Source organism: Oncorhynchus clarkii, chromosome 12 (assembly GCF_045791955.1).
Source record: "Oncorhynchus clarkii lewisi isolate Uvic-CL-2024 chromosome 12, UVic_Ocla_1.0, whole genome shotgun sequence".
Classification (NCBI taxonomy): Eukaryota; Metazoa; Chordata; class Actinopteri; order Salmoniformes; family Salmonidae; genus Oncorhynchus; species Oncorhynchus clarkii.
The window spans coordinates 91,514,271-91,532,809 of NC_092158.1; the positions used below are offsets into that span (position 1 = coordinate 91,514,271).

At 45.8% G+C, this 18,539-nt stretch overlaps 1 protein-coding gene across 1 annotated transcript; it reads right to left on the reverse strand.

Moving 5' to 3' along the window:
* Positions 1-1,515: 1,515 nt before the first annotated feature.
* LOC139422352 (retinoid-inducible serine carboxypeptidase-like) lies at positions 1,516-17,955 on the reverse strand. The gene is made up of 13 exons (XM_071173555.1): positions 17,794-17,955; positions 17,253-17,392; positions 16,823-16,912; positions 16,582-16,737; positions 14,617-14,691; positions 10,648-10,720; positions 9,400-9,437; positions 8,961-9,089; positions 8,191-8,275; positions 7,829-7,942; positions 7,177-7,314; positions 2,338-2,501; positions 1,516-1,778 (listed from the first exon to the last, which is right to left on the reverse strand). Exons 1-13 carry the CDS (start codon positions 17,858-17,860, stop codon positions 1,716-1,718), a joined length of 1,332 nt encoding a protein of 443 aa, XP_071029656.1. The 5' UTR covers positions 17,861-17,955; the 3' UTR covers positions 1,516-1,715.
* Between the last annotated feature and the right edge of the window lie 584 nt (positions 17,956-18,539).

Sequence of the window (18,539 nt, forward strand, 5' to 3'; positions counted from 1 at the left end):
TCCTGCTATGAAAAGTCTCAGCCTGTCCCTCAGGGCTGGCACCAGGATGAATCAGTCGAACTGGCATTTGATTTCCATAAGGAGACACATATGTTTTCTTCATGGGACTTCCTCTGTGTGAAGACATGTCATTTAACTGTGAAAATGTATGACCTTTTAATGTGGCATGAACACAACATCATGACTGGTTTTCTTCTGATTGTCAAACAAATCACCATGAAGTAGGTTAGTCTTGATCTTCATGCTTGAGGGTCACTTGATATTCTAGAAGATTTAAAAATGTTGGTCAAAAGGGAAATAAAATTATGATGAGGGGAGAACGAAACTACCTGTGGCCTAGCTAGCTACCAACCAGTGTTACCGCTGCCTCCCGCCTTCTGTGTAACGGAGTCCTAGCTAGCTACCAACCAGTTACCGCTGCCTCCCGCCTTCTGTGTACATGAGTCCTAGCTAGCTACCAACCAGTTACCGCTGCCTCCCGCCTTGTGTAACGGAGTCCTAGCTCGCTACCAAACAACCAGTTACCGCTGCCTCCCGCCTTGTGTAACTGAGTCCTAGCTCGCTACCAAACAACCAGTTACCGCTGCCTCCCGCCTTGTGTAACTGAGTCCTAGCTCGCTACCAAACAACCAGTTACCGCTGCCTCCCGCCTTGTGTACCGGAGTCCTAGCTAGCTACCAACCAACCAGTTACCGCTGCCTCCCACCTTGTGTAACAGAGTCCTAGCTGGCACACAGTGTCCTTCTCTCCCGCCTGCCAAACACCTGCCATCGACGTCGTTAACAGAACTGCAGGAAAGCAATGTCCGACAGGGCGAAGGTGGGGTTTATCGGCGGTTGGCCTCCAACGTTACGGTTCATTTACCGCCCCCCCTACTGAACTGGCTCACCCCCACCTCCCGCCTCTCGATCACAGTCCTAACTTAATAATGGACCAATAGAACTATAAAAAAGAGGGGTTCCTGCAGATGAAGGAATGACCACATGCAGTAACGCCCAGAATTGCGAGCCGCAATTACACCCTTCTCGTGGAGCGCGCCATTTGCAGTGAATAAGACCTACATCAAGTAGCCTAGGCCTAGAGCTGGGAAGTTCCTGTAGGACATCAGCCTACGTGGTTACCTAGCAACAATATCACATCTACGGTTAGTAATCTTAGTGTTTTGATGTCGCCCTTCCTCAGGTGGTGAATCATATCGCCTACAGTCCAATAGGCACAAAGATGTCAGCCAATTCTCTGAAGAGGCCAAAATAAAATGTGATCATTGTGGATCCTTTTGACAGGTTGCACATCAACCATTCCTTCCCTGGATATGTGGCATGGGAATATCTTACTTTTTGAATGGTAGTCTACCATCTCAGTTGTCTTACCTGGCCCTGGAAACACACCGTCTAGAGCCCTGCCACTAATTTACATTTAAAAATGTGTCATTTAGCAGACGCTGTCATTCCCTCATCTTACAGAAGATGCTCTTATTAGCTCTTTGCTAGTGTAAAGTAACTAACCATTAAAAACACTATAGTTCCATTCATCACATTAGGACTTTTAGTCCATGTGGTCCAGCTTTACCTCCCCCCAAAATAACTGATTTAACAATATTGCAACAAATTTTAAAAAAAGGAAATATATCACAATCTGGATTTGTTGGTCTCCATATCGTCCAGCTCTAGTGTGTGCGGTATGTGTGTGTGTTATTAAGTGCGAGTGTGTGTGTGTCAGTCCTGCTGTGTGATCATCTTCAGCATCTGCAGTGCCATGGGTCCCTGGTCCGAGGGGATCTGGTAACAGAGAGAGAGAGCAATGAATCATGGGAGTGCAAGACAAACAAGGGATACTAGGGGAAGATCTCAATTACATAATATTTCTCCTTGTCTCCTTCTCAAAAAACCCATTGGATGAGAAAGCCAGAGGCCCCTCCCCTCTCATCTTCTCCTCCAACAGGCTTTGAGAAGGAGAGAGAGGACGCAATTGAGATATTCCCAATGAAAAGGCTATAATGACTGAATACTGGGGTTCAATCTTCTGCATATCACCTTCCTACTCTGACACTAGGGTTCACGTCCCAATAATCTCTCCCTCCTGAAGTGTACACTCATTCACTACTCTTCCCCCATTGTAAAAACAACAGATTGATGTAGGCATGGGCTATAGAGGATGTTTCCATAAACCAGTCAGTTTGTTTCCAAACCCATAAAAGGGAAGTAAAACAAGGTTGCACTTTGGGAGAAAAGGAGAGATCATTATTCCTGTTCCAACTCTGATGCTTGACCCCGTTTGAAAAGCTAATAAATGTTGAAAAGAAGAGAGATTTTAGGACACATGTTTCGGTTTCCTCACCATGTGACCAGCCTTGAGGATCCAGTAGAAGGAGAAGTTCTTGTAGGTCTTGTAGAAGGCGCCGGTCACACCCGGGAAGGCGGGGTCATCGAGGGCAGTCCATTTCATTTGGCTGAAGCTCTGGAGCCCCACCCACTTCAGCTGCTTCACCCATTGCTCCTGACCTGTGATTGGACAAAAATCAAATCAGTGATCAATTGATCATCTGTATCCAATCAACAATCCTCATGCATGAAAGTATCAGGGACCAATAGTCAATGTATTAATGGTAATATTGATTAATGGTTGACCGCACTATAGCCAGGGTTGGGGAGTAACGGATTATAAAAAATATAAACTAATCCGTTACCAGCTAAAATATAATCAGATGACTACAGAAACTTTTGAAAAACTAGATCACTCAGATTACTTTTAAATTCAGAAATAATGTTTGCGTAAAAATCTGACACATTGAAAAAAAGGTGTAAGTTTAACTTTGTTCCACCTGAGACAGTCTGACCACCAATCAGAAACCACTATGATGACACACCAAATGATGACCACCAATCAGAAACCACTATGATGACACACCAAATGATGACCACCAATCAGAAACCACTATGATGACACACCAAATGATGACCACCAATCAGAAACCACTATGATGACACACCAAATGATGACCACCAATCAGAAACCACTATGATGACACACCAAATGATGACCACCAATCAGAAACCACTATGATGACACACCAGATGATGACCACCAATCAGAGACCACTATGATGACCACCAATCAGAGACCACTATGATGACACACCTAATGATGACCACCAATCAGAGACCGCTATGATGACACACCTAATGATGACCGCCAATCAGAAACCACTATGATGACACACCAAATGATGACCACCAATCAGAAACCACTATGATGACACACCAAATGATGACCACCAATCAGAAACCACTATGATGACACACCAAATGATGACCACCAATCAGAAACCACTATGATGACACACCAAATGATGACCACCAATCAGAAACCACTATGATGACACACCAGATGATGACCACCAATCAGAGACCACTATGATGACCACCAATCAGAGACCACTATGATGACACACCTAATGATGACCACCAATCAGAGACCGCTATGATGACACACCTAATGATGACCGCCAATCAGAAACCGCTATGATGACCGCCAATCAGAAACCACTATGATGACCGCCAATCAGAAACCACTATGATGACCCCCAATCAGAACCCACTATGACACACCTAATGATGACCCCCAATCAGAACCCACTATGACACACCTAATGATGACCCCCAATCAGAAACCACTACGACACAATGATGACCACCAATCAGAAACCACTATGATGACTATCCTAATGTGACCACCAATCAGAAACCACTATGATGACACACCAAATGATGACCACCAATCAGAAACCACTATGATGACACACCAAATGATGACCACCAATCAGAAACCACTATGATGACACACCAGATGATGACCACCAATCAGAGACCACTATGATGACCACCAATCAGAGACCACTATGATGACACACCTAATGATGACCACCAATCAGAGACCGCTATGATGACACACCTAATGATGACCGCCAATCAGAAACCACTATGATGACACACCAAATGATGACCACCAATCAGAAACCACTATGATGACACACCAAATGATGACCACCAATCAGAAACCACTATGATGACACACCAAATGATGACCACCAATCAGAAACCACTATGATGACACACCAAATGATGACCACCAATCAGAAACCACTACGACACAATGATGACCACCAATCAGAAACCACTATGATGACTATCCTAATGTGACCACCAATCAGAAACCACGATGACATGCCAGATGATGCCCACCAATCAGAAACCACTGTGATAACAAACCAAATGTGTTTGATGGATTTGCGAGAAAAGAGCAGAAATGGGCTTTTGTAAACTACAGTCCAAGCTATGTCTTCCAATGGTACGACTGCTGTCGGCATCCAAAGATTATCCAACCTGAATAAACGCTTGGATGTCAGGATGACAGCAGTGGTGTTGTCTACGGTGACACGGATATCACTTATGAGATCTTCATAGCGCATTGATGTGAATCACATGGCTGCTCTCTCATTTAGATATTTGCGCCATAAGGATTGTGGTTGTTGTGGATTGCTGTTCACAAATGTGTATTGTAACCCAATAATGGTTGAATTGAAGATGTTTAAACTGACCAGTGGACAACCAGTAAACAAAACGTGATCTTGCAACAGATGCATAGTGTGGATCCCAGCCTGTGGAATAACAGCCTGAGGCGGATCCCAGCCTGTGGAATAACAGTCTGTGGCGGGTCCCAGCCTGTGGAATAACAGCCTGTGGCAGATCCCAGCCTGTGGAATAACAGTCTGTGGCGGATCCCAGCCTGTGGAATAACAGTCTGTGGCGGATCCCAGCCTGTGGAATAACAGTCTGTGGCGGATCCCAGCCTGTGGAATAACAGTCTGTGGCGGATCCCAGCCTGTGGAATAACAGTCTGTGGCGGGTCCCAGCCTGTGGAATAACAGTCTGTGGCGGGTCCCAGCCTGTGGTGGATCCCAGCCTGTGGAATAACAGTCTGTGGCGGGTCCCAGCCTGTGGTGGATCCCAGCCTGTGGAATAACAGTCTGTGGTGGATCCCAGCCTGTGGAATAACAGTCTGTGGCGGGTCCCAGCCTGTGGCGGATCCCAGCCTGTGGAATAACAGCCTGTGGCGGATCCCAGCCTGTGGAATAGCAGCCTGTGGCGGATCCCAGCCTGTGGAATAGCAGCCTGTGGCGGATCCCAGCCTGTGGAATAGCAGCCTGTGGCGGATCCCAGCCTGTGGAATAGCAGCCTGTGGCGGATCCCAGCCTGTGGAATCCCAGCCTGTGGCGGATCCCAGCCTGTGGCGGATCCCAGCCTGTGGCGGATCCCAGCCTGTGGCGGATCCCAGCCTGTGGAATAACAGCCTGTGGCGGATCCCAGCCTGTGGAATAACAGCCTGTGGCGGATCCCAGCCTGTGGAATAACAGCCTGTGGCGGATCCCAGCCTGTGGAATAACAGCCTGTGGCGGATCCCAGCCTGTGGAATAACAGCCTGTGGCGGATCCCAGCCTGTGGAATAACAGCCTGTGGCGGATCCCAGCCTGTGGAATAACAGCCTGTGGCGGATCCCAGCCTGTGGAATAACAGCCTGTGGCGGATCCCAGCCTGTGGAATAACAGCCTGTGGCGGATCCCAGCCTGTGGAATAACAGCCTGTGGCGGATCCCAGCCTGTGGAATAACAGCCTGTGGCGGATCCCAGCCTGTGGAATAACAGCCTGTGGCGGATCCCAGCCTGTGGAATAACAGCCTGTGGCGGATCCCAGCCTGTGGAATAACAGCCTGTGGCCTGTGGCGGATCCCAGCCTGTGGAATAACAGCCTGTGGCGGATCCCAGCCTGTGGAATAACAGCCTGTGGCGGATCCCAGCCTGTGGAATAACAGCCTGTGGCGGATCCCAGCCTGTGGAATAACAGCCTGTGGCGGATCCCAGCCTGTGGAATAACAGCCTGTGGCGGATCCCAGCCTGTGGAATAACAGCCTGTGGCGGATCCCAGCCTGTGGAATAACAGCCTGTGGCGGATCCCAGCCTGTGGAATAACAGCCTGTGGCGGATCCCAGCCTGTGGAATAACAGCCTGTGGCGGATCCCAGCCTGTGGAATAACAGCCTGTGGCGGATCCCAGCCTGTGGAATAACAGCCTGTGGCGGATCCCAGCCTGTGGAATAACAGCCTGTGGCGGATCCCAGCCTGTGGAATAACAGCCTGTGGCGGATCCCAGCCTGTGGAATAACAGCCTGTGGCGGATCCCAGCCTGTGGAATAACAGCCTGTGGCGGATCCCAGCCTGTGGAATAACAGCCTGTGGCGGATCCCAGCCTGTGGAATAACAGCCTGTGGCGGATCCCAGCCTGTGGAATAACAGCCTGTGGCGGATCCCAGCCTGTGGAATAACAGCCTGTGGGCGGATCCCAGCCTGTGGAATAACAGCCTGTGGCGGATCCCAGCCTGTGGAATAACAGCCTGTGGCGGATCCCAGCCTGTGGAATAACAGCCTGTGGCGGATCCCAGCCTGTGGAATAACAGCCTGTGGCGGATCCCAGCCTGTGGAATAACAGCCTGTGGCGGATCCCAGCCTGTGGAATAACAGCCTGTGGCGGATCCCAGCCTGTGGAATAACAGCCTGTGGCGGATCCCAGCCTGTGGAATAACAGCCTGTGGCGGATCCCAGCCTGTGGAATAACAGCCTGTGGTGGATCCCAGCCTGTGGTGGATCCCAGCCTGTGGAATAACAGTTTGAGGGAGTTCTTCCATTCTAAACTCCTCCTCCTTGGTAATAATGTGCTCCAGTCCATCCTGTCAATACCACTTTAATTAAGAAGACCACAATCGGATTCCTGCTGATGAAAAATAATATGTCCAGATCCACATCAGCCCCCGTCCAGATCCACATCAGCCCCCGTCCAGATCCACATCAGCCTGTCAAGCTGCTACTAACTGATTCCATTCAGAAAGTAACCTCCCCAGCCCTGGCGATACCTCCCCAGCCCTGGCGATACCTCCCCAGCCCTGGCGATACCTCCCCAGCCCTGGCGATACCTCCCCAGCCCTGGCGATACCTCCCCAGCCCTGGCGATACCTCCCCGGTCTCCACTGTTAATGCTTCAACAGATTTCACTAGAAAATGTAAGTGTGGCATGATGATTCTGAGCCCCTCCGCCTGTAAACAACTCTAGCTAGGGGAATCACTGACCCATGGTGTCCACTATGAGGTCCAGCTGTCCGTTGTAGACGGTGACGTTGACCCCAGCATCCAACAGCTGATCCACCACGTCCACCACTGGCTTCATGAAGTCACCTGACATGCTGCTGAACACTGCCTCAGCCTGACCTAGAGGGGGGAAGGGGGAAGGAGAGTGAGAGATTGAGAAGTGGAGCGGGAGATATGAGAGAGAGAGAGAGAGATCAGAGAGGAGGGCACATGTATTTCTAAAGAAAGGTACAATATACAACCATTTCCTGGTTACAATTTTTTTTCTATACATCTTTTTTAAATAGTTTGCCTAATTTCAGTTTGTGACAAAACAGTCATTGTGTAGAGAATCATTGTACCATCTAAAGCATGGTGCAATAGCTTTCCATAAGCAAAAATATTGTATTTGAGCTGTTTGAAGCTGGTGTCCAAGATGCAAAAAATGTAACTTAAGAATGTGACGCATAGAAATAGCACACATAGAATAGATCTACCGCTTCCTAGACTTCCTTTCAAGTAGAATGAGAGATTTATAAAACATACGTCTATGTGAATTTGGTCGGGTTGCCAAAAAAGTTAAATAATTGCAGCTTTAAAACAAAGAAGCACTTTTTAAATGAATCCATTTTTTGACCCAGTAGCAGTGTCTTACCTCCCCAGGTGACGTTCTGAGGGATGATTCCCAGCTTCTTCCTGATTGGCCCGTTCATCAACTGGCTCAGTGATTGGCGGTGGAGGGGGCTAATGTGATGCCTCATCAGCAGGGCTGTGGGAGGGACCACGGAAAGTAAACCAACTTAATAAACAGGAAGTGACGGTGTAATCTAGTAAAGGACCATCTTTTCACAGACTGTATCATTTGTATCAAAACCTTTTTTACTTGTGTTTTAAATATTGTATGACAACATATTTTATGTATGTTTCTGCATATATGTACCAGGATGTTCAAATAAACCTGTTTTTTGTTTGTTATTATTCTCTCGTTTAAAAGACGGAACTGAAAAGGCATCTTACAGAGGAATCCTTCTCCAGCCACGGAGGACATCTCCTCATCAGGTTCCTGGGTGAGGATGTTGTAGAAGTTCACTCCGTTTGTGTTCTGAAAATCAGACGGGAGCTGAATGACCATGGCGTTCACACCAACACACACACCACTGACCTGTTCCACAACACTCTCAGTGATTCACACCAACACCACTGATCCGTTCCACAACACTCTGTGATTCACACCAACACACACACAAAACTGACCTGTTCCACAACACTCTCAGTGATTCACACCAACACACAAAACTGACCTGTTCCACAACACTCTCAGTGATTCACACACACACACAAAACTGACCTGTTCCACAACACTCTCAGTGATTCACACACACACACAAAACTGACCTGTTCCACAACACTCTCAGTGATTCACACACACACACAAAACTGACCTGTTCCACAACACTCTCAGTGATTCACACACACACACAAAACTGACCTGTTCCATAACACTCTCAGTGATTCACACCAACACCACTGATCCGTTCCACAACACTCTGTGATTCACACCAACACACACACACACCACTGACCTGTTCCACGACACTCTCAGTGACAGACCAGAGCTCTGTGGCCTTCAGGTACTGCCTGACCTGTTCCACGACACTCTCAGTGACAGACCAGAGCTCTGTGGCCTTCAGGTACTGCCTGACCTGTTCCACGACACTCTGTGATTCACACCAACACCACTGACCTGTTCCACGACACTCTCAGTGATTCACACCAACACCACTGACCTGTTCCACGACACTCTCAGTGACAGACCAGAGCTCTGTGGCCTTCAGGTACTGCCCCTGATCCACCGCCTGCTTCACCGCCTCTGCTGCACTGCTCACCTCCCGCAGGCCGTAGTCATCTAGCAGGGACTGGAAGACAAAGGGGAGACGGGTCAGAGAACTACATTACCCAACACGCATCACTGTTCACCTCCCGCAGGCCGTAGTCATCTAGCAGGGACTGGAGGACAATGGGGAGACAGTCGAAGAGAAAAACTACAATACCCAGGTACCAAAACAAGCTGCATTTAGTATTCTCCAGACTTTAAACAACCCCGTCTGCAGAAAGAACTACATAGAATGTAAAACACATCAAAAGCTAAATGTGCCTGTAAACATGGAAAACGCATTTTACTAGGCTGTGTGTGTGTGTGTGTGTGTGTGTGTGTGTGTGACTCACCGTGGTGTACAGATAAGGACCCCAGGTCATAACAGAGTCTGCAGATGAAGAGGAGAAGAAAGTTTGCTTTGCTGTGCAGTTCATTAGGCACCAAATGGGACAATAACGAAACGGAAGGGGGCTACCTGGACTCGTCCAATACAGTGGTGCCATACTGAACACTACCCAGGATTACACCGTCAGTAGGGAACACACTGGTTAGCTAGCCAGGGGGGGGGTGGAACAACGCAGAACGAGGGCTGAAACCGAAAGAGGACCTACCTGAACTTCTCCAATAAGAAATGCGTGTTCACGTTGCAAAAACAGTTTGCTACGGGCGTGCACTTATGAACACACCCCTGGTGACTTTGACCTGAACAGTACAACAACCCCCTCATGCATGAAGCTGTTCTGAGCCATCCAGACTGAGCCATCCAGACTGAGCCATCCAGACTGAGCCATCCAGACTGAGCCATCCAGACTGAGCCATCCAGACCGAGCCATCCAGACCGAGCCATCCAGACCGAGCCATCCAGACCGAGCCATCCAGACCGAGCCATCCAGACTGAGCCATCCAGACCAGGGTTTTTACAAGAGGAGAAACCTGCAGCAGTAGATTAACCGTTTGTTCAGTCAGTCACATGACCCCCACAGGGAACAACAGCGGAGTACCAAATTACACCTTATTTCCTGTTAGGCCACTACGGTTGACCAGGGCCCACAGGGCTCTTGACGTAAGTAGTACACTATATAGGGAATAGTGTGGCATTTGGTACGCAGCGTGTTCACGTGTGGTTAGTGAGCCTGAACTGGACACTAGTGGTAAATCTCAGGCGTTTCAGGGTTAGAGTAAACCTTTCTAGCCAATACAGTGTTGTACAGAGTGGTCTGACTTTTAAAACAGCTGTCTGATGAAGGTTCTATCAGACATGATCTGATATTCACAAGGGAAAAGTCATGTTCTGATGCTCTAAGTGGGTGTTCTGGTGTTCTCTGAGTGGGCGTCCTGATGCTCTAAGCGGGCGTCCTGATGCTCTAAGCGGGCGTCCTGATGCTCTAAGCGGGCGTCCTGATGCTCTAAGCGGGCGTCCTGATGCTCTAAGCGGGCGTCCTGATGCTCTAAGCGGGCGTCCTGATGCTCTAAGCGGGCGTCCTGATGCTCTAAGCGGGCGTCCTGATGCTCTAAGTGGGCGTCCTGATGCTCTAAGTGGGCGTCCTGATGCTCTAAGTGGGCGTTCAGATGTTCCGTGCTCGGAGGTAAATACTGACCCAGTGGAGAGATCCAAGAGTCTCCCAGAGCCACTCCGGCAAAGTTACACTTCAGGGTTCCTTTTTCTACAGCCTAGAGAGAGAGAGAGAGAGAGAGATGTGTTAGAACAACAGACAAATTGGTGAGTGAGAGAGACAAACACACAATTACTAGTCATTAACATGCCATTACTAACAGTCATTTTACAACGGGTACCAGAAAACTCATTATGTATTGTAATTGCTGTTAATATTATTACCACCATAAAGATAATTATTATTGCTTCATCACTAACAGCCCAGTATATTCCAAGTTTTAGTTGACCATCGTTGTTACACGTTGACTTTGACAGTGGAAAAGTTTTACTTTTGTGGTGCCGAGAGTTTATGAAGTTTCAACTGTTCTGCCTTATTATTATTGGACCATGCTGGTCATTTATGAACATTTGAACATCTTGGCCATGTTCTGTTATAATCTCCACCCGGCACAGCCAGAAGAGGACTGGCCACCCCACATAGCCTGGTTCCTCTCTAGGTTTCTTCCTAGGTTGCGGCCTTTCTAGGGAGTTTTTCCTAGCCACTGTGCTTCTACACCTGCATTGCTTGCTGTTTGGGGTTTTAGGCTGGGTTTCTGTACAGCACTTTGAGATATCAGCTGATGTACGAAGGGCTATATAAATAAATTTGATTTGATTTGATGAAGTGAAGTCCCCCCTCAGTTGGGGTTGATGGAGAACAGAGTGCTACATCCCAGATTTACAGTTCTGTATTTCAAGCTATCACAAGACGAATAAACTGCTCTACCTTTACGACTGAATGGCCTGAGGAGGTCAGAAGACAGTCTGTCAGCAGTACACCTTGTGATCGGCATGGGTTTACCACCAGCCAGGCTTGAGAGCCAAGAGAGACGTGTACCGAGAGAGACGTGTACCAAGAGAGGTGTGTACCAAGAGAGGTGTGTATTGAAAGAGAGAAAGAGTCAGACTTTTTCGTCCCATTTTTTTGTGACAGAGAAAATGGCGCCAGTAGCGCAAAATGAGAAAGTAAACACGTTTTCTTAAACACTACTATTTTATTTGAACCTTTATTTAACTAGGCAAGTCAGTTAAGAACAAATTATTTTATAAAAAACTGACAGACTCAGGACACGTTGATATAACTCGGAGCAATGTGATATTTCCCTTCTGATCCTCCAACGTCAGAAAAGCAACATAACGGGTATTTTGCATGAATGTACACACCTTTACACAACCAGTGCTGGGTACCGACCGGCTACGCATTTCAGGGCAGAGACTGCAGAACTTCTGTACAAGAAAACTGTGTCGTGGACACTTATCCTCATATGAACTTTGAAAATGTGCGGGGTTTCTCTGAATCAACGGTGGGCGTTCCCGTGCCACGTTGTCAAGGCTACTAGAGCCCGTCCTCTTGAGTATCCCTATAAAATGACAGGATCTGGTAACAGACATCAGATCAAGTTTTGTCGAGGCCACACCCTTTGAACGAATGAGCCCATCTCCTTGGAAACCAAACACCGATCGACGAGAATTTTTCCTACGCAGAGAGAAGCAAATCAACCCCCCAGAGGACCCTGATGGAACCCACTGTTGCTCATTCAAGACCAATAGACTGAGTTCACCAGACATGCCGGGGGAAATCAGAGAAATAACCAAGACAACTCTAATAGACTTTACATGTCCTGGACTGAGACATTAATCGTAGCCAGTTCAGAAGGGAAACCAGAATGTGGCACCATCAGCTGATTACAAGTCTGGTGAATGTACTATTGAGAACGGAATTCATTGATATTGACCTGTGGAGATTCTCCCCTCAATGACTGAGTTGTATTCCGTTTTACCCTGTTTATGATATTCCATTAACTACCTCATTTAGTCTAGTAAATAAAACCTTCAAACTGATTTCTTTTTGGCGTTGAGTTAATTTGTGAGCGATTGGGTTCTTGACGTTTCAGAGCTTGACGACTTCAGAATGATAATGGAGTAATTGACTGTTCATTAAGACTATTGATGATATAGGATTAAGTGGTATGACGGCTAGTGATAACTATGTTGATGTAGGATTAAATGGTATAACGGCTAGTGATAACTATGTTGATATAGGATTAAATGGTATAACGGCTAGTGATAACTATGTTGATATAGGATTAAATGGTATAACGGCTAGTGATAACTATGTTGATATAGGATTAAATGGTATAACGGCTAGTGATAACTATGTTGATATAGGATTAAATGGTATAACGGCTAGTGATAACTATGTTGATATAGGATTAAATGGTATAACGGCTAGTGATAACTATGTTGATATAGGATTAAATGGTATAACGGCTAGTGATAACTATGTTGATATAGGATTAAATGGTATAACGGCTAGTGATAACTATGTTGATGTAGGATTAAATGGTATAACGGCTAGTGATAACTATGTTGATGTAGGATTAAATGGTAGAACGGCTAGTGATAACTATGTTGATATAGGATTAAATGGTATAACGGCTAGTGATAACTATGTTGATATAGGATTAAATGGTATAACGGCTAGTGATAACTATGTTGATGTAGGATTAAATGGTATAACGGCTAGTGATAACTATGTTGATATAGGATTAAATGGTATAACGGCTAGTGATAACTATGTTGATATAGGATTAAATGGTATAACGGCTAGTGATAACTATGTTGATATAGGATTAAATGGTATAACGGCTAGTGATAACTATGTTGATATAGGATTAAATGGTATAACGGCTAGTGATAACTATGTTGATGTAGGATTAAATGGTATAACGGCTAGTGATAACTATGTTGATGTAGGATTAAATGGTATAACGGCTAGTGATAACTATGTTGATATAGGATTAAATGGTATAACGGCTAGTGATAACTATGTTGATGTAGGATTAAATGGTATAACGGCTAGTGATAACTATGTTGATATAGGATTAAATGGTATAACGGCTAGTGATAACTATGTTGATATAGGATTAAATGGTAGAACGGCTAGTGATAACTATGTTGATATAGGATTAAATGGTATAACGGCTAGTGATAACTATGTTGATATAGGATTAAATGGTATAACGGCTAGTGATAACTATGTTGATATAGGATTAAATGGTATAACGGCTAGTGATAACTATGTTGATATAGGATTAAATGGTATAACGGCTAGTGATAACTATGTTGATATAGGATTAAATGGTATAACGGCTAGTGATAACTACTGATAAAGTTTATTCAAAAGGGCTCCAATCCAACCCTTAAATGGTGACCCTCAGATTCATTTGGATAGGATAACCAAATTTGATTTATTTCACCTTTATTTAACCAGGTAGGCAAGTTGAGAACAAGTTCTCATTTACAACTGCGACCTGGCCAAGATAAAGCAAAGCAGTTCGACACATACAACAACAGAGTTACACATGGAGTAAAACAAACATACAGCCAATAATACAGTAATCAAATCAGATCAATGAATTATTCCAGGAATTAAATCAGTCAATTATTCTCTTGAATATCTATAGACAAGAGGCACAACTCCTCCCATATCATTAAAGTATATTGAATTGAGAGAGACAGAGACAGCCAGAAAGACCGAGACAGACAGGAACCCAAGGTACTGTGCTGACAGGGTAGAGGTTTGAGGAAGTAGGCCCCAACTTAGCACCAGTCATTAGTTCCTCTCTGTGTCATGCATGGCTCAACACATGACAGGGAATATCAGTCTTTAGTTTGAAAACCCTGTTCCATTATCGAGTCAGGTACAACTGAGCTACCAGTTTCTCCATGCGTGGTTCCTATTCACTTACATACCAAGTGTTAGAACTGGAAAAGGTTCCCCCACAGCAGAGACAGTAGGTTCTCATCCCAAATGGCTCCCCTTCTCCCTTCGCAGTGCACTGCTTTCGACCACAGCCCATATACACTGTACAGGGAATAGGATGCCATTGGGGAAGTAATTTGTGCCTACCTTAGTGAGTTCCAGTGAGATCGCGGCAGCCATCTTCCCTCCATAGGACTCTGAGAATATGTAGAAGGGCACGCTCTGGAGAAGACAAAATAAAATAACAATAGGTTAAAAATAAATGTAAATGCATTGAGTAGTTTGAGCCAATACTACAGCCCTGTTCCAATACATCCCTCCCTCCCTCCCTAGAGGAGACTCCTGGGGTGCGTTCAGTTCGGTTCAACATTTGCGTGACTGTTTGTACTGAATGAAACGTTTCCTCAGAAACTGAGCCTTTGAGGTATGTTTTCTCCTGTTTGGTGTGGTCTGATCAATATGGGTGTGACCATTTGAAAAATGGCAAAACTTGTGCAGCGCGCACACACACACACACACACACACACGAGTTTAAGCAACAACAAAATCCCAGGACTGAAACTTAAAAGGGGGACTGCACTTCCTGATTTGGATTTGGTTCATTAAGAAATGCTAGCAGCCCATGACTGAATTCAAACACGAGTTGGTTACAGGGTATGGTTTGACCTGGTTGTCGTCTTGTGTTCGCAGGTGGGAAGAGTTACCCAAATTATTTAGCCAATTAGCTTGAACCGGTGGGTGTGCGACCATGGCAAAATTGGTTTGACTTTGGATAGCCAATCTCTTGGGCTGGTTAGGGCCCTTTCAAATTCCCTGATGTAAATGAGACAATATTTTCACATCTTTTAGTTCTCATTAAATGCTTTCAATATTTGTATATGAATTTCTACAATTTATAGATAGTTTGAGGTTTAAATTGTAATTTGGAGCTATTGGAAATGTTAAACATATTGTCCCGTGTACATTGTGTAATTTACCGATAGTGCCCAACTAGCACCATAGGAATATCTAAGGTAAACCCACATTTACCACTGTCATTACAATTGAGTTGCATGCAGCTGCCCTCTGAATTGATGATGACTTGTGTGCTGCCAGCGGTGGGCAAGATTGAAACAAATCCAACATGCATTTACGTTGTGATGCAGTCACGACCAACAAGTCTCACAAAACTATTTTGGACGAGATCGGCTTCGACAAGTTATCCTATACACACTTCGTAGTACATTGTGACAGTAGAATAAATGTTTGACTCATATCGATGCCACAGACCGGTTTTCTAAATGACAAGTCGTTTTTTAGGGGCAGTTGCTCTTTAAGTCGATCTCAGCTCAAGGGTCACATCGGGATTTCGAAATTCAGAGGGCCGCAAAGATTATTTATTTTATGACCGATTTATTAGTCAAAATCAAATTTGCGGGACAGAAAAATAGCAGTTATTTGAAAATATATAAGTCCATCATCATTTCTCCATTCTTTCTATGTTGTTTTAGATGTTCCAGTGTGGCCTAGAGGTTTTTTCTCTTCTCCCCAAATAATAACCCCCCCCCTAAAAAATATATTGTTTTGTTCTTACTCAAACCTCCTGCGTCATCCACATGACGGAAATCTGTCGCAGTGACGAGACCTTTAACCCCTGCCATACACAATCTCCCTCTGTGCCTCCATAATCACACCGTTCTCCAACTGGTCCTTCCGGCACAGTTTCCACTGAATTAGAAGCTGAACACCATTCTGAACTCAACCCTGGTGATCCGACCCGTGTGATGCTGAACACCGTTCTAAAACTCACCCCTGGTGATCCGACCCGTGTGAAGCTGAACACCGTTCTGAAACTCACCCCTGGTGATCCGACCCGTGTGAAGCTGAACACCGTTCTGAAACTCACCCCTGGTGATCCGACCCGTGTGAGGCTGAACACCGTTCTGAAACTCACCCCTGGTGATCCGACCCGTGTGAAGCTGAACACCGTTCTGAAACTCACCCCTGGTGATCCGACCCGTGTGAAGCTGAACACCGTTCTGAAACTCACCCCTGGTGATCCGACCCGTGTGAAGCTGAACACCGTTCTGAAACTCACCCCTGGTGAGCCGACCCGTGTGAAGCTGAACCCACCTGGAACTGTTCCTCCTTGTTGAAGAACTGTTTGAGCAGCACCAGCATGTCGGAGGCGACCGTAGCCACGTCAGTAGCGAAGGCCTCGTCTGAGTCCGTGTAGCTGAAGCCTGTTCCTACCGGGTTATCTACGAACAATACACTGGAGTACTGAACCTGCAGTGGCAAAACACACACACACACCTTAAACACTGACATCCACTTTCCATTGATGAGCCGTGTGTGTGTGTGTGAGGTTTACCCAGGAGTTTTTCCTAGGCTCAAGGTCTCTGTCCAGGGGTCCGATCTCTTCAAAGTTCCCGAAGCCACAGCCTGATCCTCCCGGGCCTCCCTGGAATGGAGACATGTACCACTATTAGAGATACATCCTCTACCCTCCCTCTCCCTGTAAGAGATACAGAGGGAGGGATGGTAGAGGATGTATATCTTACAGAGGGAGGGATGGTAGAGGATGTATCTCTTACAGTTCCGCACCAGTCATTATCATGAGCCTACCCTCCCAACCACCTGTAGTGTAAGGTTACCCACTTGTAGCTAGGTAAGAGTCGTGTAGTGTAAGGTTACCCACTTGTAGCTAGGTAAGAGTCGTGTAGTGTAAGGTTACCCACTTCACTTCTAGATTAGGTAAGAGAGTAGTATAGTGTAGACTAGTGGAGTGTAAAGTTACTCACCTGCAGCCACATCACGAGAGGCAGCTGGGAGTAGCTGGCGGACGGGCTGTCAGCATAGTAAAGCCACCAGAACATATGTGCCCCCTCGCGTACGTCAACATATCCCCAGGATTCTTTAGATTTTAGGGGATTCGAGAACCCTGCATACAAGAGTTGGAGATTTGGAGACATTGAAGTGATGTTATTAAAAATGCTAAGGTTGGCCTTAAAATGCAGTCTAATGGCAAAATCCCCAGCCCTGATTGCTGCAGTAGACGTCGTGGAACAGCGCAGTGGGGGGTTTCTGATCAGGAAAACGTTAACATAGTAGCTAGACAACTTTTGCTTTCACATTGAACGCTGACATGAAACACAACCAAGTAAAGCACATTCATCGATTTAATCAATTTGATTGCTGGAGCCTGAGTCACCGTACTTAGCGGACTAAACTCTGTGGAGTCACCGTCGTGAATTCAAGCATGTTTGGATAACGGCGCAGTTAGTATTCAAACTGGAATTGAACCATTTGAAACACAATTACTCGACAGAGCTAACTACTTACCTGTATCAATTGCCACGACAAGTAGCAACACAACGCTGCAAGCGCTTGTTTTCGTCAACCCCATCATCCCGACTTGTTCACAAGAACTTCACAATGACAACACTTTTCATTACACTATTGTGTCATGTCAGATGTCAGTCACATGACTGACCGAATCCTCAGCTGACCAGAATATGGAAAATGGGGAGAGGCCATCGGGATATTTAGAGCCAATCAATGAGCATTGTGAAGCTAGCCACGCCTCTACCCTCCGCCTTGAATTGTGTCAAAATAAAAGTCCCGGGGAAAATGTCCTGTGAATTTTCCATATTAAAAGCCACCGAACACAGGAGAGGTATAAACAGAAGATTGACCAAGAAAAATACATTTATTTATCAAGTCATAAGAACGCAATCATGGTTTTATACTTCTGCCGGAGGGTAAAAGAGGTAATTAAATTAATCAATCAATCTCAATCAATCCTCCAAATCATGTGACTACTCTGGAAACTTTTTTTTTTTCAAACAGCACCTAGCAACAAATTTAGCTACTTTTAAAACATTTATTTTGAACTTTTAGCGACTTTTGAAAAGTGACTCATGTTAAAATGCACGCATTTTCCCTCTAAATGACACAAAAACGTTTTTCTCTGTCACACACTCGGTCACAACACACACTCGGTCACCACACACGTGCCTGGCTGCAAAAGTGCATTGTGAGTGACGTCAGCAGCAGTTGTAACAAATTGCAAATCATTGTTGGACGAC